The sequence below is a fragment of the Microplitis demolitor genome, chromosome 2, assembly GCF_026212275.2.
Source record: "Microplitis demolitor isolate Queensland-Clemson2020A chromosome 2, iyMicDemo2.1a, whole genome shotgun sequence".
NCBI lineage: Eukaryota > Metazoa > Arthropoda > Insecta > Hymenoptera > Braconidae > Microplitis > Microplitis demolitor.
This window is the reverse complement of record NC_068546.1, coordinates 6,272,806-6,295,607: the sequence shown is the minus strand read 5'-3', so window position 1 is coordinate 6,295,607 and position 22,802 is coordinate 6,272,806. Positions and strand designations below refer to the sequence as shown.

Below are 22,802 nucleotides of genomic sequence, written 5' to 3'. Positions count from 1 at the left end.
AAATAATTACGGATTATTACCATTCTTTATTCGATTTTTACTCAACTGCATTATAATTTTTATAAATCGTAAAATATACAATACTGATTGTAAGAATCAACAAGAAAATGGAACCTTTCATTAATAATAGTAGTTTTTGATTTAGATTGTAAATTTCTCTTCGGAATGTAATTTTCATTTGACGACTATAATTATTAGCTAATTTTGAGCTGTGTTTTTTTTCGTGGCAGAAGTAATTTTTTTTAGATTTTTTTGAAAATTTTTGACAAATAAAATTTTAATGATCCAGGTATGTAAAGTGAGACGGTCAATGTAAGTATGTAAGGGGTAATCATAATTTATGATGTCAAATTAATAATAAAATATGCAGTAATGCTAAATCGATGATTTATTACTTAATATTAAACATTTTACTTCCAATCATTTGCGTGATAAAATGTAGTTAATATAATTTTCTTTAAATTTAATTATGCAACATAGGCGTATACCTTGGGGTAAATTATAAAATGATAGAAGCTTTTACATTAATCGATTTTACTTCTTGTCTATTTTTCTCTTAATGTCTATAGTAAATCTTCTATATAATGTATACATTATGTATGATATATACAGACATTAAGACGCGAAAAAATAATTCTTAACAACTTAAAATTCTGTCGATAGAACAGTATTAGCTGAGATAGAGAAACTACTTGTACATTGGCTTGTCACTTTGTTTAAATATTTAAATATCGAGTTCCCATTTATATAACTCTACACGCATGTATAAATGTTATAAACTTTTAATATTAACCCTCAATCGCTAACATAAGCATGTCGTTTCTAGACGTAATAATAAGGTAGTAAAAATGGTATTGACAACGACCACTTACTTGAACTCAATAAAGTTTGACACCACCTCGACATACTTTACTTATAATATGATACTCTTTAAAAAATAATCAGTTTTAATTCATTAAGTAGTAATATAATTATAAATTGAAAAAATATTTATTACTATAGTTGATGTTATAAAAAATGTAGGAATTGATTAATTTTTTGGTCCCATCCTAGAACTTCTCAGAGTTTACGACCTTGTTGAGTTTAAAAGACTATATATCGATACTGCCATCCTAATACGTCGTATTCCACAAAATTTAACATTTTCACTTTTTATGAAAAATGAAATCATTGTAACAATGAGCAACTTATGTAAAAATTTTAGAGAACAAATTGTTTATTTAGTATTTTTAAGTAAATATTCTAAGCTGTCGTATCCCACATTCGTAAGGGTTTAGTCACGCTCAACATTTTTAATTTTCAGTTAATTTTAAGAAAGCAATTAACGACATGAGTAAGAAGTTGATGTATAATTTTTGACTCTTCTTACAGCATATAATTCAAAATTATTTATTCACTACAAATGCCTGCGTTTTATGAAAACGTGAAAATAAATTTGTAGGCTATACCAATGTAAATATAATACAAGTAATTTTTCTTTGCCGACCGTGAAATGGTTTTATCGTCTCCTGAAAAATTTCCCATATGTGGTATACGACGTATTAGAATGGCAGTATCGATATAAATTTAAGTTTTTGGAATTTTGTAGCTCAAGAATTTTGCTAGTGAAAGGTAAATTTTTTAACTTTTCGAGTCAAAAAATAAAGTTAGCTTGTACGTTATGAGTTCTCAGAATAAAAAAAGTTACAATTACATTTTTTTTATTTTTACGATCGCATAGGAAACTTCATTTCCTTATAAAATTATTGTCAAGTGGATTATGAAACAAAAAAATATAAGTTTTTTTGTCAAAGCATTGATATGCAATCAATAAAATTAAGCTAGAAATTTCCATCGAAAAGTTCTCTACAGATTTATCAATAGAAGCCGTATCATTACAACCTCCTTAATTCTAAGCGAATTTAAGTAAAACTTAAACATGAGTAGTTGGATAAATACTTTGATTAATGACAAACTCGTATTATTTTGGCAGAATTGAAAAAAAGTACATGTAACAGGTTTGCACTTGACGTGAGCAAAAAGTGAGTTTGCTTCCTCGTTTAAAAATAATAATTATTAATTCATATCATTGATTTTACTACGAAAGTATCCTACGTTTAATTTTTTTTAAGTAAAACCTAATAAAATTTTTTAACATTTATGTCATTAAATTATGTTGTTTTTTCTTGAAAATCACTTTATCTGGATTTCGGTGTATATTCCCAGTAGGGACTTGTTGCACTTTTTTTTATTGGATCTTGATAAATTTATATTTAACTTATTAGTAGTATACCGTGAACTTCCGAGTCAAAATTAAAAAGGTGATTTAAGCCTCCAAATCCGACATGAGGATGAGGAGGTTTAAATCATCTTTTGAGAATATGAAAATCCAAAAAGGTGATTTAACTTTGTCCACTTTTACCAAGTTTAGGTTTAAATCATCTTTTTTAAAAGGTAAAATAAGCCTTCAGAGCCTAAATTTATAGGAGTGAAATAGACTCTCATCGGATCGCGTACAATTAGTAAAGAAATAGAAGGGAAAAGGGGGCCACTAATTAGAAATTGCCATCATAATCGAAGAAAATTTGAAATTAAAAATTCCACAAATAATTTTTTTGTATAATAAATGTTTCATTGTGAGATTAAAAAATAATAAAATCTGCAATATCAATACTAATAGTTAAAGTTATACAAGTAGGCGTTCAAATAGAATAGCACTCATTAATTCGTAATTAAAATTGAATTATTAGAATTTTTTACTTATAAGTATATGATTAACTAATTATTTAATGTGAACAATAAATATGTACGATGTATTGGAAAACGGAAACTGCCCAAGATTTTGAAAAAAAACTGCTGAAAAATAATCTTCTGACGCCGAGGTTCGAAACTAGGACCTAATGAATACGAACATAGTTGAAAAATTTATGGTAAATTTAACACAAATCACACACTGAGAAAAAAAAGTACTATTTTCCAAAAAAGAATTTTTTGGCTCAAGAAATCCGTTCGAAATATTTATTTTATTATTATGAATTATCAATTTCTTGAGAAAAGAGCATCAAATTTATTTTTGTTATTATATGAATTTGATATTATATTATGAGTAAACAAAAGAATAGCTTTACTTGAATTAAATAAAAATTATTTTCTTTAATTCTACGAATTCTTGAAACAAAATTATATATTCTTGAAAATTATCCAAGAATATATGTTCTTGTATCAAGTAAATGTTTTTAATAAAAGTATTTTTTTTTCTCAGTGCATGTTCCAAACGGTCCACTCAATTTTTTGTGTTAATTTAACACATTATACCTGAGTAAAACAATAATACAGGTTTAAAACTTGTTGAGATCAGATGACACATTCAACTTTAGTTAAATTTATACTTGATGGTGTCAAATAATTGACACAAAATATTTAACCATTGAATTTTTATACATAAGAACACAAAATTTTCAACTGTGAAGCATAACCACTTGAACGCTCACGATCAGTTGGGAATATCTGTATCTACTTAGAACGCAGCTATTATTGTTACAATAATATCATGCTAAAGAATTGAGCTCGTTCAACGTTACAGATTAAAAGTATGGTAGGCCTTGGTGGGTTAAAAAATCTTTTTAAAAAAGTGACAGTCTTTCATGCGCTTCGTTTAGGACACTGTGTTACGTCCAGACAGACATAACATACGACAGTCTCTTAATTCCGAGTCAAGACATTTAAGCCCTTTATTCGGGTTCCGGGGACCACGTTAGTTGGTGCCGAGCATGGTGGGGTCAGGAATGTGTATAAATTTCTTAATATTAGAATAAAAATGTCAAGACTTACTGAAACAGTTGATATTTATTGAATCTCAAATATGCTTGTAGTTACAATACAACAACTGATGACTGTTGTAGCTTGGTGTTGACTAGACAATCAGTTGGACACCCCATGATGAGTTGAATTCTTTTTGATTAGCGTTAAATGGAGGTGATCACGTTATATTTAGCCTTTTTAGACAGCACCGGATTGTTCACAATTCACTTTTACTGGATTTAAGAATTTAGATTCACACTTGCACAGAAGGTTATTCAATTTCTAATTTAATCCGCACTACTCTTGTGATCGCGAGTTCCGAACTGGATGGATATTGCATGATTTATACGAATATATCAAAAGATGCTAGACAAGGCCCAGTCTTCCGAAGATGCAATACCATAACTAAATTTAGGAGCCACAATCGGTAGTGTATAGTGTAGAAGTTAAAGCGTCGGTTTTTCGTGCGTAAGGTTCCGGGTTCGAATCCCACAACAGCGGTCGTTAATAAGTTGCGTGTTTTCCTTAAATTAAAAATTTCTAATTCGATTGAAAATTAAAGTAACATTAACTTAGAACATCTGATGATAAGTTGCTCTGCAAAAATAATTTTAAACGGTAAAAGAAAAAAATTTTTTTTTTTTAATTTAGTAAAACAAAATATAACTAAAAAGTTAGCAGACAGCTGACAAATAAAATATTTGACCAAGCATATCTTGGTTATATGTCATGATATTGAAAATTTAAAAATGGAAAATGTAAAATTCACCAAAAAACTGGTGTCCAACGTCTTCACACTTATTTATCAAAATAGCTTTACTTAATTCACAGGAAACGTAAGCAGTTGTTGCATATGAAGGTGACTCTGAAATAACCCAATGCGCACAATAATCGATCAAACAACTTGTAATCCAACTATTATTATACAGCAAATTATAATCTTCACCAAATAATTTAACAAACTGCGTATCGTCGTTGACATTTTTTGTAAATGCAACAAAGTAAATTCGGGGTGCAGTAGGAGCATAACAATAGTTTGTATTTTTCACTGTGAAATTAGCATTTAATTGAACCAAGGAATTGGTACTGTTATGAAGAGCTTGTTAGATATTTTTTGATTTATAATATGTACTTCTTTTTGCTTTTACTTCCAGGTTTGGTTTCCGGCTTTCCTCCGACAATAAGTTATCCGATTCATTAACAAGCTTCAATCGTTTTCTTTTAATTATTACAGGTTCTTCGAGATTCAATTGAATATATGCAGCGTTAAGAGAATTAAATCAATTGTCTATAAATTGACCAGCTTTCATTTTGCCTGGATCTTCAATTTTGGTATTTTTGAAATGATTTTCAACTGTACTGTTGCAATGATGTTTCTTAGAAATTAAAACAGACCAGAAAAGAAGAACTGGTATCAATTTTTCTAAAAAATGATTTGCTGCAGGTGTTGATATATATATATATATATATATATATATATATATATATATATATATATATAACTAGTGTCAGAATTTAATCTCATTGTTTCAATATTCTTTTTAATAATTAAAAAATTTAAATAAAAAGGACCCGATGGAAGTATGGCATAAGTTTTTTTCTTCTCATCTTCTGGTTTTTCTTCTTCTGTGGGAAGCTTTGAATAAAAAATAATTTTAATCAATGTTTTTTCACACCTTTAGCCTTCAGTCGTCGAGAAATCCTTTTCATGAAGTGAGAGTAGCAAGTAACGAAAGGTATTATATCTGTCGGGAGGGCTTTATTTGAAAATATAACATCGTATGTCAATTTTAAATACCCACTAACGGTTAAGTTGTTCTAACCATTCAGTATGGCATTGATGCTTGCCCATCACCAACCAGTAATTGCTGCTCCAAAACAAAGCCAGGGAACCTTATTCTCGGTCCGAAATCTTTAAAATATTTTAAACAAGCAGATATTGAGAGAACTGTATGGTTATTTGTTATTAACTCTAATACGGAATATATTTTATTCTGAATGTTAACTACGCCAGCGTAATAATATATTCTTTTTGATTCTGCGTATGGCTTCTTGACGACAGAACCAGTAGCATTGAAGTAGATAGTTAAATTTTTATGAATCTTCGAAAGTTGTATTTGCTTTATTGTTCCCAAGTATACAGTGAAAGGTGATGTAAACTGGCGGATGCAGGGATGGTCTGATTTGGTGGACTTAATCGCAATATCATCAGAGTGACAATCATTTTGGGTTTTGTACTCAGTTTTTGCGGTACTTAAAACTTTTCGTGAATGTGCAAATTTATAATTGTTAAATTTTTCAGCTAGATTTTGATCCATATCATTTACTGACTCTATATGAAAAGTACTTGGTTTGGTGTACCTTAAGCAACGTTGAGTTTTAGCTCGCCAGATACCTCGCAAATGGTAAGAAAGAGGCAATGCAAGGTTTTCTGAACTCTTAGTTGAATAAACGTGAATAATTGTTTTTAAGCCAGCCATATGTCCGAGAAGCTTATATTTTATGTGACATTCAGGCTGTTTGCAGTAGGCATAATCACGAAATGTTTCATTTTTACCGAATTTTATTCCTTTAAAAATGATAACACAGCTGATGTCTTATTTTGGCAATAATTGATCACGGATATAATAGTGAATTAACTCTGGCGATAAATGATCATCGTTGGCAATTTTAGTGGAAGAAACTTGACTTGAATCAATGTATTGATAAATATTATTTATTAATTTAATGTTACCGGCAGTATCAGAAGTATCATTATTATTATTTTCATTAAGTTCCATCGATAATGAACTGATGCTTTTTATCAATTGACATTCTTCATTATTATTTACAGATGAAAAAGAGTCAGATTTAGCTGTAGTTTCAATAAAAGTGGTTTGTTATAAACTGGGTTCGCTCAAATCTCTTCAAGGTTCTTTACATTTGAGAGTAATGCATAATAAACTGATGTGATGTTAAACTTCATACTTAGTTAATCAGCCGAATTTAAATGAAAATGAAAATTGATTCTGGAGTATTTTTTTCAATTTATTTAAATATAAATAAAAATCTTCATGACTTATCTAAAGAATTGGAATAATAATCTCAATACAACGACTTGTCATGATGAAGAAAGAACTAGCAGAAGGAAACAACAATGTTATCTCTTTACTCCGTTGGTACCATACCATAAAACTACTTGATTAATATGTTTACAATTGTGATTTATGTAACAAACGTCCTTTCTTTAATTTTTTTTTTTTTTATTATAATTTATTAAAATGAATTTGAAATTAAAAAAAAATGGATCTTTAGATTTTTGTAAATTATAAATAAGGTAAAAGCCCTTATACCCGCTCACTTTTCATTGGTGTGAGATTGAATCACTCAATATAAATTAATAAGTAGAATGCAAAACTATATTTTTTTTTATAGTTATTTTTTATAGTTTTAAGTATTAGAATAAAATTTTAGTTTGAAGAACAACGTGGATAATTAATTATTATTAATTTTTTAAATAAGGTCCTTGAGTGTACTCATAGTCGCTTACTAAAAGTTGCGATGTACCATTACTCAAACAACACATGGTCCTATAGTCGCTCAAAGACAATATCAATTAAAATATGATCAATTTATTAATTTGGAAAATAATTTTAAAATTCTATTATTTTATTCTTTCGTAACATAAAATTTCATGAATTTTAAAAATGTATTTGATAAGATATAGTTATAACAATTCTTAACAAATTTGACGAAACTTAAATTGAATCTAACGAATGAACGTTAAAGTAAGAAATGCCCGGCTGAGCGCGATTTTGAAAACAGTCATTCAATTTTAATAATATTTACGACTAATATTATAAAAATATGATATCAATAATAATTAAATTTTAATTCAAGTTAAATAATCTTAGTTAAAGAATATTTATTTTAAGTCAAATTTATTTTATTTCTATTCAAGTAAAAAAAACTATCAAAACAAGATACTTTTCTGTCTTTTGGTTGGTGAGGATAGTGCATTGTCACAATATATATCAACATCTTAAACCAAGAACTTTTTTTACGTGGCAGAAGAACATTTACTTTCAGTTTGAGAAAACTACATTATCGACTCAAGACAACGGTCTATTGGAATGAGAAAATTTTAATTTTAATTTGAATAAATTATAATCTTAACTTAATAAAATAACTCTTCTTGAATCATGCAAATATTTACTTAACGGAAAACATAAAATTCTCCCATTGATGATTTTTTTTCTTGACTTAAAAAAAAAAGTAGTCTCGATTCAAGAAAATAAATGACTCTACTTGAAAAAATATATTTTTCAGTAAATTTAACCTAATATAAATATTAAATGTTGTCAAGCAGGAAAGTGTATGCGTATATTCAGAACATCACTATACAGTAGTAGAGAGGGGATACGGAATAAACTCTCTCGATTAAATGGGCTTATGAACAAATTGAGAACAATAAATTACTTGCTCATGGTAGGAATCGAACCCAGACCGATTCGGCATCACGCGAGAGCTTTACCAGTTGTGCTACCCGACCATTTTCCGATCATTCGTTCACTTTACCCATATCCGGTAAGCACACTGTACAATGTAGCGTCTACACAACCGTCACTTTAGTATAGTACAGTTAACTTTCCCAAGAGAATTTTTTCGTTGAGCCGTGAGCGCAGTTGCTGTTGGTTCAAACGTCTACGCTTACTTGCCGCAACCCAACAAATACTTAAGCCAAGATATTTCTTACCATTGAGTCGAATATTTTTATTTCTTGACTCGAGTCACAAATCATCTCGATTCAAAATAAATTATTCTTCAAAAAAGAATATTTTACTTTTCGGACAATTGATTATATATCGGGGCAAAATATTTATTTTTCTCACTTCAAGAAAATATTTCTTACTTCAAGAAACATATATTATATCGGTTGACTAAAAAAAAAAAATCTTATGTCAAGATGACTAAATTTAAGAAAATATTGTTCTTGAACCAAAAAAATTTTCGTTTTCATTCAAAATTCCAAAAAATATTCTTGTGGTAAGAAAAAATTTCTTACGCCAAGATATCCTTTTTTTCTGTGTAATTATGCAGAAGTTCAGGTGCGTTATTTTTGTAATGCGAGCCTTACGCGGTTGCCTCATTTGGCGTGAACTTGGAATTTGGTATGCCTAATCCGGAGCTAATAAAAAACGAACTGAAATTTCTAGTTGGGGTTTTGAATGTCTAGTAGGTTCAATCTGCGATTCAAATTTCCATTCGGGATTATTTTATTACTATCAAATTATCGAAAAATGTTTTTTTTTAAATATTTTTTATGAAATAACTGCTTAATATTAAAAGAATTGAATATTGTCATCATTTTTCAATTTCATTTTTGCTTTGATATGTAAAATTTTGACATCATATTGTACATAAAATATAATGACAATAAAATTAAAGTATACCTAAACTAGAAAGATCGATATTGTTTTTATTTTTACTGTAATATCATAATTTTGCAATAAATCTATGTGAATCTAAATAAACGATACAATTATGAAGATATATATGCAAATATAAGGTTGATGCTAAATGCGCAAGCGCAGTATAATAGTAACCATAGTGACCACATGTATGGTCGGAAGGGTATCCACCCTCGACTGTCAGTCAACACTCAGTCGTCAGTGCAATTGATAAAAGCCGATTGAAGTAACGTACTTAGAGGTTTACGGAAATCATTTTCAAATATCCAATAAAAACTAGTGTCACATTGTATATGTGTGTTATATGTGAGATGTCATATTGTTGGTCATTACAATTTTAAGTCTATTTAACTTATTGTCATATCTTTTTATGATTTGTGTTCCAGAAAATACATTTATAAAATATACTAACGTAAAATATTTAGTTTTTTAATTGCAATAATACTTTTTTACATTATATATTTTGGTTTTATCGAGAATTTCAATTCAGTTTCTCGTCTTTTTTGTATAGATATAAATTTTAAACATGAACTGTTTTCACGTTCAAAATAATAAACTTGATATATGAACAAAACAAATACACTTCATAAAGTAATATAATCAAAATTAGTAAATGGGTGGTTGAATATTTAATTTCAAACTGTTATTAAATGTTTAAGGTCATAGAAAAGTGAGTGCTATCGGTTGAAAGACCTGGGTAGGTCAACCTCAAGTTTGCACATGTGGATAATCATAATTCTTACTTTAGTGTTAAAAAAATTAGTTAATAAAATTTTTCGAAGTAATTGCAAAGTCGTTTATTCATCTATTAACATTGAGTATCCTATTGCATCAAAAAGACTCAAATATCATGGCTAACGCCACTATTTTATAAATAAATTTTAAAAATAAAATTATTCACGTTGATTAATTTAAAACGAAAAAAAAATTAAAAAACCATAAAACAAAAAAGTGAAAAATTAACATAGAAGTTTTAGAAAAAATATATGATTATTTAATAAATCGCTTGTGAAGTTAACGTTTTGAATAAACGAGAGTGGGTGAAATTATTAACCATGTGAATTAAATGGCCTTTACAAAATTCAGCCATTATTGGAGGAACTTACTATGGGCATCTGCTTGGACACTGGTTAGTAACTAAATTATTTTCACATATTTGTGCCATTCAATTTTTTACAACAGATAAATTTATTACAAATTGTGGCTTCAAAGACTGTTTTACATTATAGTGTTGAAATTTATTCTTTTTTTTTTTTTGTGATAAAAATAATCATACCGAAATATGAATAAAAAAGGCCATTCGGCAGCCGAAATGGAAGTAGATTTCTCATTATTTGATTATTTCATCCTTTCAAATAAACATTAATAACAAAATAAATTTTTTTTTTTCTTAACATTCTCGAATATTCTCAAGGTTATACAACAAAAAGTTTTAAGTTAATGCAATAAAATTTAAGAATTGAAATTAAAAAATTGAAAAAATTATTGGAATGATAAGTTGAATCGCGAAAATTGAAGTTAAAGAAAAGAAAATTATCTACGAAAAAGTATTCTGTGTTCTTTACTATAGAATTAATAGTGAATACGAAACTAAATAGAATAATTTAGGTTGAAATTTCAATTATGATAGAACTAAGGGTCATACTTGAAATCAGTAATATACACTGTATATAAAACAAAATTGAATATAGACACTTGAATTGAAAGATTAGGATTTTATAAGTGTTACACAGTAATAATATAAATTCAATCAGTTTTATAAATTTCCTAAAGAATACAGTAGTTAGATTTCTATAAATTGTATTGAAAGTAGGAGAACCAATGCAATAACAAAATTTCATTTAATGAGTGGTAAGATAAGAAATTTCATTGATCTAGGCACATAAATAGGCATGAAAATAAAAGCTTATTTGAAGAACTTTCAGATCAATTTTGAAAATTGAAGACAATCGAACGAGCTTTCACATATAACAAACTAAAATGAGCTATCTCTTTCCGTTTAAAAGTTACATCCAGTTAAATCAGTAAATAAATTTTTTTTTGAAAATTTTACAAAATTTAAATTAAACATAACTTCTAAACTTATTGGCCGAATTGGCTTATCTTCGAACTGATCCAAGGTAATGATCCATAGAATAAGTATACTAAGTTTCATTGAGATCGGTGTAGAATTGTAGACGCTATCGTTGGAGAACCGTGCGTTATGTTATATATATATATATATATATATATATATATATATATATATATATATAAACTTTGGAACCAAATGTATTTTCTGACTCAGCTTGTCGAGCTGAGTTAAGAGGTAGCAAAATTTTTCGATAATTCCATTACGAGGACAAATACAATAGTTAGATTTCTATGAAATCTACTAAAAAAATTTGAAACTTGGCTCGTTCTGCTTTTCTCTATCTTAAGCTCAAAAAGTATACTTCCAATGAACTCTCCATACTTATTATTCACGCAGCTATAGCGGAAAATATAAAAAGCTCCTGGATCAAAAAATATCTTGATTTTGATTTTTTTTTGACTTGATTAATTTGATGTTAACTGCTATAATTTTTTTGACTTGCATTTAACTCAGTTAATTTTATTTTGGCTACACTTACTTTTTTTAACTATATTATGACTTTTTTGGCTTATAAATTTAAGTCAAATTCAAGTCAAGTTTGACTTGAATTTGACTTAGTTGGCGTAAATCGGTACTAAATAAGACAACTTACTCAAAAGCAAGTTAAAACCAAATGTTTTTTCTTATTTTAAAATATGTTTTTCATTTATTCAAAAAACAAAACTTGAACTTAACTTGCTTTTGCCTTGCTAAGTTTGCTTTATTTTAAATTTTTAAAATTACCCTAATAAAATCAAGTCATTTCTTCAACCAGGGCTCGCTCTTTGAAAACGAATTAGTGAAATTCACTATTTGGCAGGAAATAACTACTTATTGTCGGTGAAAAGTATATTGCTATTTGAAATAGTGAATGGTCAGTATTTTAAATTTAAAAGAATGCTTACAGGGTCAACGCATTGATTGTCATATTTTATCTTTTATGTTATAGAATAATGAATAATCATGATTATTCATTATTATTAATAATCATTAATAATACTTTTAGACGAATGATATCTACAGATAAAAAATCACAATAGGGCAATTACGCGGATTAGACGTCATACTATTCTCCGTGGTTTGCAAACTATTTTTTGCCAGATCTGTACCTGAAGGTTTGAAATTTTGCTTCTGATTGTTGGAAGAATGGCGTATATACTATCTTTTATCATTTGTTTTCCCATAAAAGAAAAGAACGACTTTCTTTCTTATAAACAGATCAGGAATGTAAACTTTCGGTACAGGTAAGGTAAACAAATTTTTTCACCATACTTGCACCAAAAAAATACGCAGAAATTCATGTTTCAAATTTTCATCATGGGTCTAATTTATTCTGGTCAGAAAATTTGCATTGATAGTCCATTTGGTCCATAACAAGCATGACTTTACAGAGTTTAGTTCTTTTTTCATAACTTTTTACTAAAAATTCATAAAATACAGGACCGTCTTGCCCCCTCACCATTATTTCTTGAAAAAACTCTGAAATTCAAATTTTTCTTGCGGTAATTAAATAAATTTATCGAATTTAAGCTAACGCTCAGATCGATTTAATAACTAGTTAATCAGTTATCAAAAAAATTAAATTTTCAAAAATTACGGATGCTATTTTTTTTTTTTTTTAATTATTCGCTCCGTACTAAAATATATAATCAACTTTAGAATTCAATTGAATCTTACATTTCCCGAGTCAAAAATAAAACTTGATTCAGGCTCACTTCGCCTTATTTTCTTTTGAAGTTATCGATTTGCCAACGATTTTTCAATAAGATTTCGACTTTTTCGATTTAAATTAAATTTTTTTCAACTTTTTTCATCTTAGTTTCAACTTAAGTGAGTTAATTTGGGGGTACCATTTTGACCCTGCGGATCTATTTTACCCTATTGGTCCATTTTGCCCCCCCCCCCGCCTCCCTCACCACTTTTCCACCTAAAAATTTTGGCGGTCCATTTTATTCTTAAAGTTTTAAAGGCATCCAAGATTTTAGTTTGTAATGCTATTCGTATTGTCTTACAAATGTTCGAGAAAAAGTTCGGTTTTGTAACAAATTTCGAAGTTCGACTGTCGAACTTTTTCGAACTTTTTTTTTACGTGGGTGCCTGGGACATTATTGGGAAACCCATCTTGGCAAACCTATACTGTCCCATGCCCGGGCCATAACTGGATAATTAGTCTTGGCCATTCCAATGATTACCCAGGCTTGGGCTAAGACTGAATAACCTAGCCTCGGCCAAGCCTAGAGTCACCCTAACTTGGGCCAAGTTCGTGTAACCTAACTTCGGCCGTTGGATGGTAATCCTAACATGGGCCAAGATTGAATAACCTAGCTTTGGCCAAGCCTAGAGTCACCCTAACTTGGGCCAAGTTTGCGTAACCTAACCATGGCCGTTGAATGGTACCCCTAACATAGACCAAGACTGAATGACCTAGCCTTGGCCGTTGAGTGGTAAACCTTACACGGGCTTAGACTAAATAATCCATACAGGAGCTGCCAGAGTTGAACAAAGGGCCCTTCTTGGCTCAGCACTGGGGAACCTAGCTTTGGCACGTCTATATTGGCCTATGCTTAGGTCAAGAAATGTTACTCAATCCTAGCCATTCCAATCATTACCCGAGTCTGGGCCAGGACTGGGTTTCCCTATTTTGGCCATTCAATGGTGACCCAAGCTTGGGCCAAGGTAGGATTATACAAGTTCGGGTATACCTATAGTTGTCTATCCTTTGGCCAGAATTGGCTAATCCAAGTTTTTTATTAATTATTCACTCAACTTATTATTATGGTTTTTAAATTAATAATTATTTAGTTTTGAATTAAAATAAGATTGAATGAATAAATATTTAAACATTCCGATTAAAATTATTTACAACTAATAATTAATACATTTTTTAGTTCGTTATTATTTGCAATCAACAACCGACATTTTATAAATTTACTTATAAAAATTACTTTAATTAAAAAATAACTCATGAATTTTTATAATAAATGTTATTTTTAATAATGGTTGTAGAGTAAGATAATTAAGCTGGGTTCTTGATAAATAATCAATTAAATTTAATAAGTTTTATTTTAAAAAATTATGTAATTATACTATAAATAATACGAAATTATTTTTTTTTCTTAATCGAAAATATTAATTAAATTGCTCTTTATATTTCATAAAACCGAGTGGTTGTAGTGAAATAAATAAGTAGAACATGTAAAAGTTTCAATTCAACATTAGTAGGTTCGTCCTGTAGCCAGCGTTCAAAACCAGCAATCAGAAGGACGGCAGTTCGCGCCCAGAGCCCAGCAGAATTTTCACCAAGTTTTTTTCGCGCAATTTACTTCACTTAAATAGTTTAAACGTTAATGATCACAAACTCTCGTACTTTAATAATAATAACTTTTTTTTTTAATTAAAATTATTTGTTTTATCGATGCATGGGCCAAGCCGCACAACCAAGCATGGGTCAGGTCTGACAACCAAGGTTGGGCCAGGTCTGGCAAGCAAGCATGAGTCAGGGCTGGCAACCAGGCTTGGCACCCTGTTATCATTCTAGACTTCTACCAAGGCTGGAACAAGACTGGCTTCCAAGCTTGGCCCAGAGTTCAACATAGTTGAACCAAGCCTGAGCCAAGCCTGGGCCCGTCGTAGTTTCCTGCCTGGATACTGCAGGCTACTAAAGAGAAGTTTACTACTGCAGTTTGGTTTTGTGCGTATTTAATAGAAAAGTAGTCTAAGGCAAATTACATCTATATCCACTTAACGAATGGGGCTTTCTATATACACGGAAAGAAAATTATGGAAACGGTTCCCATAATTATGTGAAATTTTTTCCTATACTATCATAGGGATTACGACAATAAATTATGGAAGCAGTTCCTGTAATTATCGGAATGTTTCCCATAATTATAGGAATAGTCGCTGTAATTATAGGAATGATACCCACAAATTATAGGAACCATTCCCATAACATTATAGGAATGGTCCCCATGATAGTATTCGAACGATTTCCATAATATTATAAGAATGGTTCCCATAATTCAATTTGAATAGTTCCTATAATAGTATAGGAATGGTTCCCAGGCTATCATGAAAATACTAATTTAAACTATACTTATAAACTATACTTATAAACTATACTTATCACACTATATTTATATCCACTATGTTCCAATTTAATATAGTGGAAACCTAAAACATGCAAACCTTCTCAATAAGACAATTTATAGATAAATTGAGAAAAATATAAATAGCCCGAAGTGGGAATCGAACCCAGACCATGTCGGTATCGCGCCGAGTGCTCTACCAGTTGAGCTATCCGGCACTATACTATATTCCCGATTGGAATTCCCGAAGGGAAAGCTTAACGAATGGAGCTTTTAATGCTCTACGTCACATGGTGTATACTGGCAAATGAAAGTTTGAAAATCGAATAAGTAATGAAGAAACTTTTGATAAAAATGTGAAAAATATGCACAAATTTTTTTTCGTATGAAAAACAAAAGATGCAAATTTGATTATTCAAAAAGCAATTTTTATATTAAATCTGCCAGTATGAGTCAACTAAAAGGACACAAGATCCGTCATTTTTCGTAATTACATTTTTCGTAAATTTTTCGATAGAATTTTCTATAGCTAGGCTGTAGTAAATCTGATACAAATATGAATTAATTCAGAGATAAACACTGGGGTTGAAGAGCAAATTGCAAGACAGATAAAAAGTAAAAGAGAAAAAAAGCGAAGTGATATATGCGCAATAAATAAGTCGGTGTTGGAGTAAAAGATAAGTGACTTCGCGTGAGACAGAATGAGAACGTGCTAAAATTGTAAATAATGCATTATATATTTTACTGCATAACGTTTCCTTTAACCATTAAATTAAAATTTATTAATTTCTAAAATTTTTTTTAGTCATTATATATTTATTTATACTTCAATTATTTTTATTAGTTGTTCAATATTAATTTTTAATAAAAAATATTTCGATTAAGTATTACATATTTTTTCGCGATCGATAACATTTCTATTAATACTTTGATAAAATAATAAATAATGCACTTTTAATTTCTCATTATAAATTCAACAATCATGCATGTAGCATTTTTGTAAAATATACAATATAAAATAGATTGCCAATGGATAAATAATATCTTTTGGGGCAAGATAAACAGATTGTATTTTTGGAGTTAAAACGGTTGAATTCTGGTTAATGATATTGTAATCAAATGAAATGGACAGTATGTAACAAAAAAATATCTTATGAGTTAATATACACAGAGAGAAATTTATGGTAACCGTTCCTAGTACGTTTATGAAATATCATCCCATACCGTTATAGTAATGATTACCATAATATAATAATAATAATAATAATAATAATAATAATAATAATAATAATAATGATATATTAGGAATGCAACCTGTATATTATTTGATAATTTTGTATTACAGATTTTTTTTGCTTTATTACGGACTTGTCAAGGTCACGTGATTTCCTCACATTAAACTGTTGATATTATTTTCATATCACATTTATACGTTATAAAAAATACGTTAATATAAAGAAGAAGCACTAATGAACAAGCTTGATACTTTCATTATGTTGCCCGATACGTATTGTTATAAAAAAACACTTGGATAAAAAAATTTTCATGTAGACGTCAGTTAATCTGTAGTCCAAAAAAAGTCTGTGGCACGGATATCTCGAAAACGATTTGATGAAACGACTTAATTTTTTTTTCACAATCCTTAGAATATTTCAAAGAAGGTTCTTTTCTCTGAAATCACTATTATCGTCCTTCTCGTTTCTTTGATAATAAATCATTCATGTTAAAACCGGGATTTTTACATAGAAAAACGAATACTACAGCTACTTTTGTTGGGAATGTTTTTCTTTCCTACTTTTACTTTTTTGTTGTTACTGACTGTTATTTTACTGAATATTTACCATTGTAATTTATATGGAAAAAACGCGGGAAATTCAAATGATTTGTATTTTTATTTTTGCTATTAGCTACTTAATGTCATTCTCAGTAATTAAATAAGAATTGCCAGTATCGTACTGTCAAAAAATATTTCGTGTTAATTAAACAAATAAAATTTTTTTTTAACAAAAGAAAAAAAAATCGTAGTTCAGTAATTAATAAAAGTAAATCGACTACCCAACATATTTTACGAGCGTTTGAGGTGTGCACTTTTGAATTTTCCAAAAATTTTCATCTTTTTTAATCAACTGTGCCTCATCTTGTCCTACTGTCTTGTTTTGCCTCACCTTCTGTAGAATATTTACAAATATATGTACATATAAACCCATACAGACATTATTTCAAAATTAGACAGAATAGTTTTCTAAAACCTTAAAATGTTGACATTTGTAAAAAGATTCAAATTCTTTTTTTCAATCTTTTAATTTTTACAAATTTTTACCAATCAAAATATAAGAATGGTCATTTCTTCATATTTACTAACGTAGTTTCAGATTTTTTAAAATCGATTTTTAAGCATGTAGCTTTTATTTTGTAAACAGGGGGTCAATAATAAATGATAAAGTAAAACATCGCGTGCATTCTATATAGATTATGTCCATTCGATATTTTTAACGTCTTTCATGTAAAGGAGACAAAAGAATAAATTCGAATTTATTTGTTGCTCACAAACGCCCACGTCAAATGTGTTCAAATATCCGTGGTATTTATAAGTAGTCATTATTAAGTCTAGTAAGTTAAAATAAGAATCTAAAGGATGACAGTAAATTTATATGACAAAAAACAACTAGCCAGGTAACAAAAAATTCAAACTCTTTACAGTACAAGACAAATTTTAGGAATTACTTCTACAGGAACATTCATTCCCTCAACATTAGTAAACAATAAATTGGATCTCTGTATCTCGAACATAGCAATCTTTGATTTTACAACCTTTACAACTCGACTTCAAGAATTTGCAGACAATGTACGTCGTTGTTTATTAGAAAACAATTTAAGAGTATACAATAAATAGGATTACCAATTCTATGAAATGGTAAAGGAATTTATGGCCGACGTTAACATACAGGTGTTTCCACTTGGTATACTTGAAAATTGGCAGCCATTCACGACCCAGTAATGGGTTGATTCTTTTTCTTTGTATGGGCAGTGAAATAAAAACTCCCTACCTAAAAAACAATGCCATCGCTGCAAAAAGATTAGGTCTTTTAGCATAGTCCTGTTACCGACATAAAACAACTCCTATTGCAGCAGCAGGACTGTGCTGTAGTATTTTCCTGACTTGCCCTGTAGCAGCTACAGAAGTAGTCTCTTATAGCAGCTACAAGATCAATCTTATTGTAGCAGTAAAGCTAAATTCTAAATAAATTACTCCAAACGATTCAAAATGACTGTAAAAGAAATAAATTCAAATCTGAAAAATAGCTTTAAAAATTGTTGAGAACAACTTTGGAAAAAAAATTTTAGCAAATTTTTGGACTGGCCACTTGGTCCCATTCTGTCCGTCCTTACCAAATATTTTTCACATTTTTTGTGATTTAATTATTTTTTTTTAATTAAAAATCCAGAGTAAAACAAAATCAATTATTAATAAACTAATGGAATCTTTAAAGTCCTCCATTCTCTCGTTTTCATCTACTATTTATTTTTTATACGAAGAATACTTAAGTTCAATGATTCACATTATTACGCTTGATTGGAACTACAAGACTAGTCTTGTAGCCGCAACGGACAGCTTTGTTTCAGCAACAAAATTTATCATATTGCTGCAACAGGATTAGTTTTGTTGCTGTTACAGGATAGTACTGCACAGGACTAATCATGTTGCAGTCACAGGATTTTGCTATTGCAGTTAGACGACTACTGTAGTCCTATAGCTAAAACAGGAATTCTGGGGCTGCTACAGGTCTAGTACCGGTCCAAGCCCTGTTGCAGTAACAATTTTTCTTTTCCGTGTACACGGAGTAATTTTTTTTAACCTCGAAACACCGAGTGGTGGGGTGAATTCAGATTGAAATAAAATTTCTATTCACTTACGATTTTTTACGCTGCTAGTTCAACTAACATTTCGACTCATAGGAAAATTACCCTATAATTTTTACTATTAAATGTTCCGAGTTACGAACATGTTAGCAGTTTAAATAATCGAAACAATAAAGTTATCATTCATTAAAATTTTCATTTAAATCAATGTTAAGACATTGTGATCTTAAAAAGCTTGACCCTCGCGGTTTTGATTCACCCTGGAAAAACCCCGGAAACACGATGGAATCACGGTGGATCCACGGCGGTTACACGGTGGGTTTTTGTCATTTTATCACCGTGATTCCACGTACACCGCGTAATCACCGTGGATACACTGTGGAATCTCGGTAAATACACCGTGGAATCAGGGTGAGTACACCGTGTTACCATCGTGGAAACACCATTTTATCACCGTGTATACACGGTGATAAAATGGCACAAACCCACCCTGTAACCACCCTTGATCCATCGTGATTCCACCGTGTTTCCACTCCCAGGGTGTTTCCAGGCTGATTAAAAACCGTCAGGGGAATTATAATATCTTTAATTGAAAAACAAGTATCACTGCAATTAAGTTTCATCATATTTCTTTTAAAATAAAATTGCTTCAACTTTTTGTGACCTTAGATCAACAAAATGGATCGCAGGTGTTCGAAGACAGCAATGCTCAAAGTGTTGGAAAATGGCGGGGTGAAGCAGGACTTCTGTCAACACCACCGAATGGACGGTTCCCTACTCAGAATATTGGTCCTGTCAAATTTGAACCACCTACAGTTCCAGTCATTTTTGTACTTGGTTCGTTTAAAAAAAAAGTTTATCCATTTTTATTGAAATTATATTATTAAATACTACTACACTATCGATTTTGCTAATGAATACTTTATTATTTTTTATTCGGATTAAAAGGATTATTATTATTTTCATGTTTAAGATGTATATAAAAAAGCCAAAATCCATAATTATTATTATGTATTCAAAAATAAATTTTCAGGTGGCCCAGGGAGTGGGAAGGTGACACATTGTGATAATTTAATTCAAGAAAAAAAAGGGATAACGCATATCAATATGACCGATCTATTGCAACAATACGCGATTGGAAACGGTATTATTTTCAATAATCATTTCTTACAGAAATTAATTTATTTTTAAATTCAAATTTAAACATATATAATGTTTATTTATTTATTAAATTAATTTATCTTTAAATGTAAGATGGATTTAATATTTTTACTTTTTGCGAAACAGTTTATTTTTTTATTATTCCTTATTAAAAAAAAAAATAATTTGTCTATCATTTTTTTACATTACGTAATATGATAAAATGAAGACTTATACCCTAGACCGCGAGCGTTGCGTGAAAATCGATAACTTGGCGGTCGATTGTCCGTGACAGGATACATTGCCCGACATTGTCACGTATACAAGAGCATGCACGTGCTCAAAGAAATAGTATATGTCAATGTGATATTAATTTCGTTGAAAAAATTTTGTTGCATTTTATTATCAAATGTAGTATTTCTAGTTCCGCTTATATTTTTTCCATTGAAAATTAACGAAGACATTAGAATTCGAAAAAATTTCTTTATTCTCACTCTTTTTTGATAATTTGAAAAATTAAATTTCATTTATTTGCATAATAAAGTGTCAATTATTCGCTTTATTTTTTTAATTTTTTAGCCTCTCTAATTGAGTATTCATTAATAAAGTAAGTGAAATTATAATACATAATATATCATGCGAAGAAGAAAGAATATTAATTATTACAATGTATTGTGGCAATAATTACCATATAAGCATTGTGACGCAAGAAATGTTCACATGGAAATAATTTTTTTATGCTACATATAAGAAAGATTATCATGTCAATGGAACTTATTTCTATGTGAAGAAATCATTCTCGTTTGAAATGCTATCCCGAGTCGAAATTTAAAGCTGACTTTGAGCCTCCTGAGGTAGTTCTTATTTCGGACTTGGGGGCTTAAAGTAGATTCTATTCCCATGTTAAATTAAGTCCGACTTTGGACCCCAAAGTGGTACAAATTTCCATTTTTTACCACTTTGGTGTCCAAAGTCGGACTTGAAGGGAATAAAAATTAGATCCGACTTTGGACCCCTACAACCTATTTTATAATAATAATAATAATAATAATTATTATTATTAATATGATAATATTATTAATTCTAATTGTAGTTACTGTTAATAATTGTTTTTTTTTTTTTTAAATAAGATCATCCATCGTTTGATGTTTCGATCATTTTTATTTTATATTTTTATCACACACGTAATTATTCGTACTCGCACTTTAACACCGATTAAGTAAAATATTTTCACAAATCTTATTTAATTCATCACCGAATTTATTCATTTTACTACATGCACTTTAATATTGTAAAACATATTCACAAAACTTATTTGATTTGTTACTAAATTTGAGTTCACACACGCACTTTAGCACAAATTAAGAAACATGGTTTCACGAAACACGTTTAATTAATCACTAAATTATTTATTTGTTTGTTTTTTAATTTATTATCGTTTGTGTCTTTTGTGATATTAAAAAAATTCACGCAATCATTTTTTTTTAATCCTTGCCTCGCCCGTCGCGTCGCGATATTTTAACAAATATATATTTTTTTTATTTTATATCTTTTAATTCACACTACACACACGAAGGTTATAGCACTTCTGACACCAAATTGTAGTAACTAGTAACTTATTAATATCACTTATGGTACAATGATAACTCACTTAAACTAGAAATAATAACACCACAATTAACAGCAGTAAAAGAAAGGCAATCAAGATATAGTTTATTGAATACAAGATGTATTTATTTGATATTAATAAATGTATTTATTTGAAACAGTTTTTTAGCCTTATTCGGCTGAAATGAGCATTTATTTGGTTCAAATATAGATTTATTAATAGTTAATAAATCTTATATTTGAGTGAAAATCACTGATTTTTTACTACAGCGCCACTTTCTGTTTACAATACCTTTCAGTATACTGTCTAGTGTAACAAATTCAAAATATAATCAACTAAATATTGTTTTATAAATAAAAAAAATGCTGGATATTTTTTTAATTAATTACTGTGCGTATTCCCGGGAAAAATGAATTTGCCTAATCATATATAAACACTTATATATAATTAGATCTGAAAATTGGCCAGATCTAATCATATATAATTATATAAAGTATTTGCCTAATCATATATATTTATATATAACCACTTATATATAATTGGACCTGAAAATTGGCCAGGTCTAATCATATATAATCATATCAAATTATAAATAAGGTTTATATAATTATATATGGCCGATGATTATTTAATGAGACCTAATCATTGGCCTTATTTAATCAGTTAAATATAATCATATGTATTCATGTATAATTGAATCAAATATTTGGAGTCAAATTTTGATGAAATCATACATTTTGGAAGTTATTGCTGTCTTATAA

General features: G+C 29.3%; 1 protein-coding gene across 1 annotated transcript in view; it reads left to right on the top strand.

Annotated features, from left to right (window-relative positions):
- The first annotated feature begins 10,337 nt into the window (after positions 1–10,337).
- The window catches only part of LOC103574054 (adenylate kinase isoenzyme 5), a 29,131-nt gene continuing 16,666 nt past the window's right edge, over positions 10,338–22,802 (top strand). The window contains exons 1-3 of the mRNA XM_053743169.1: positions 10,338–10,359; positions 19,962–20,129; positions 20,326–20,436. Coding sequence (XP_053599144.1) covers positions 10,338–10,359; positions 19,962–20,129; positions 20,326–20,436 — 301 coding nt within the window. The remainder of the gene's footprint in view (positions 10,360–19,961; positions 20,130–20,325; positions 20,437–22,802) is intronic.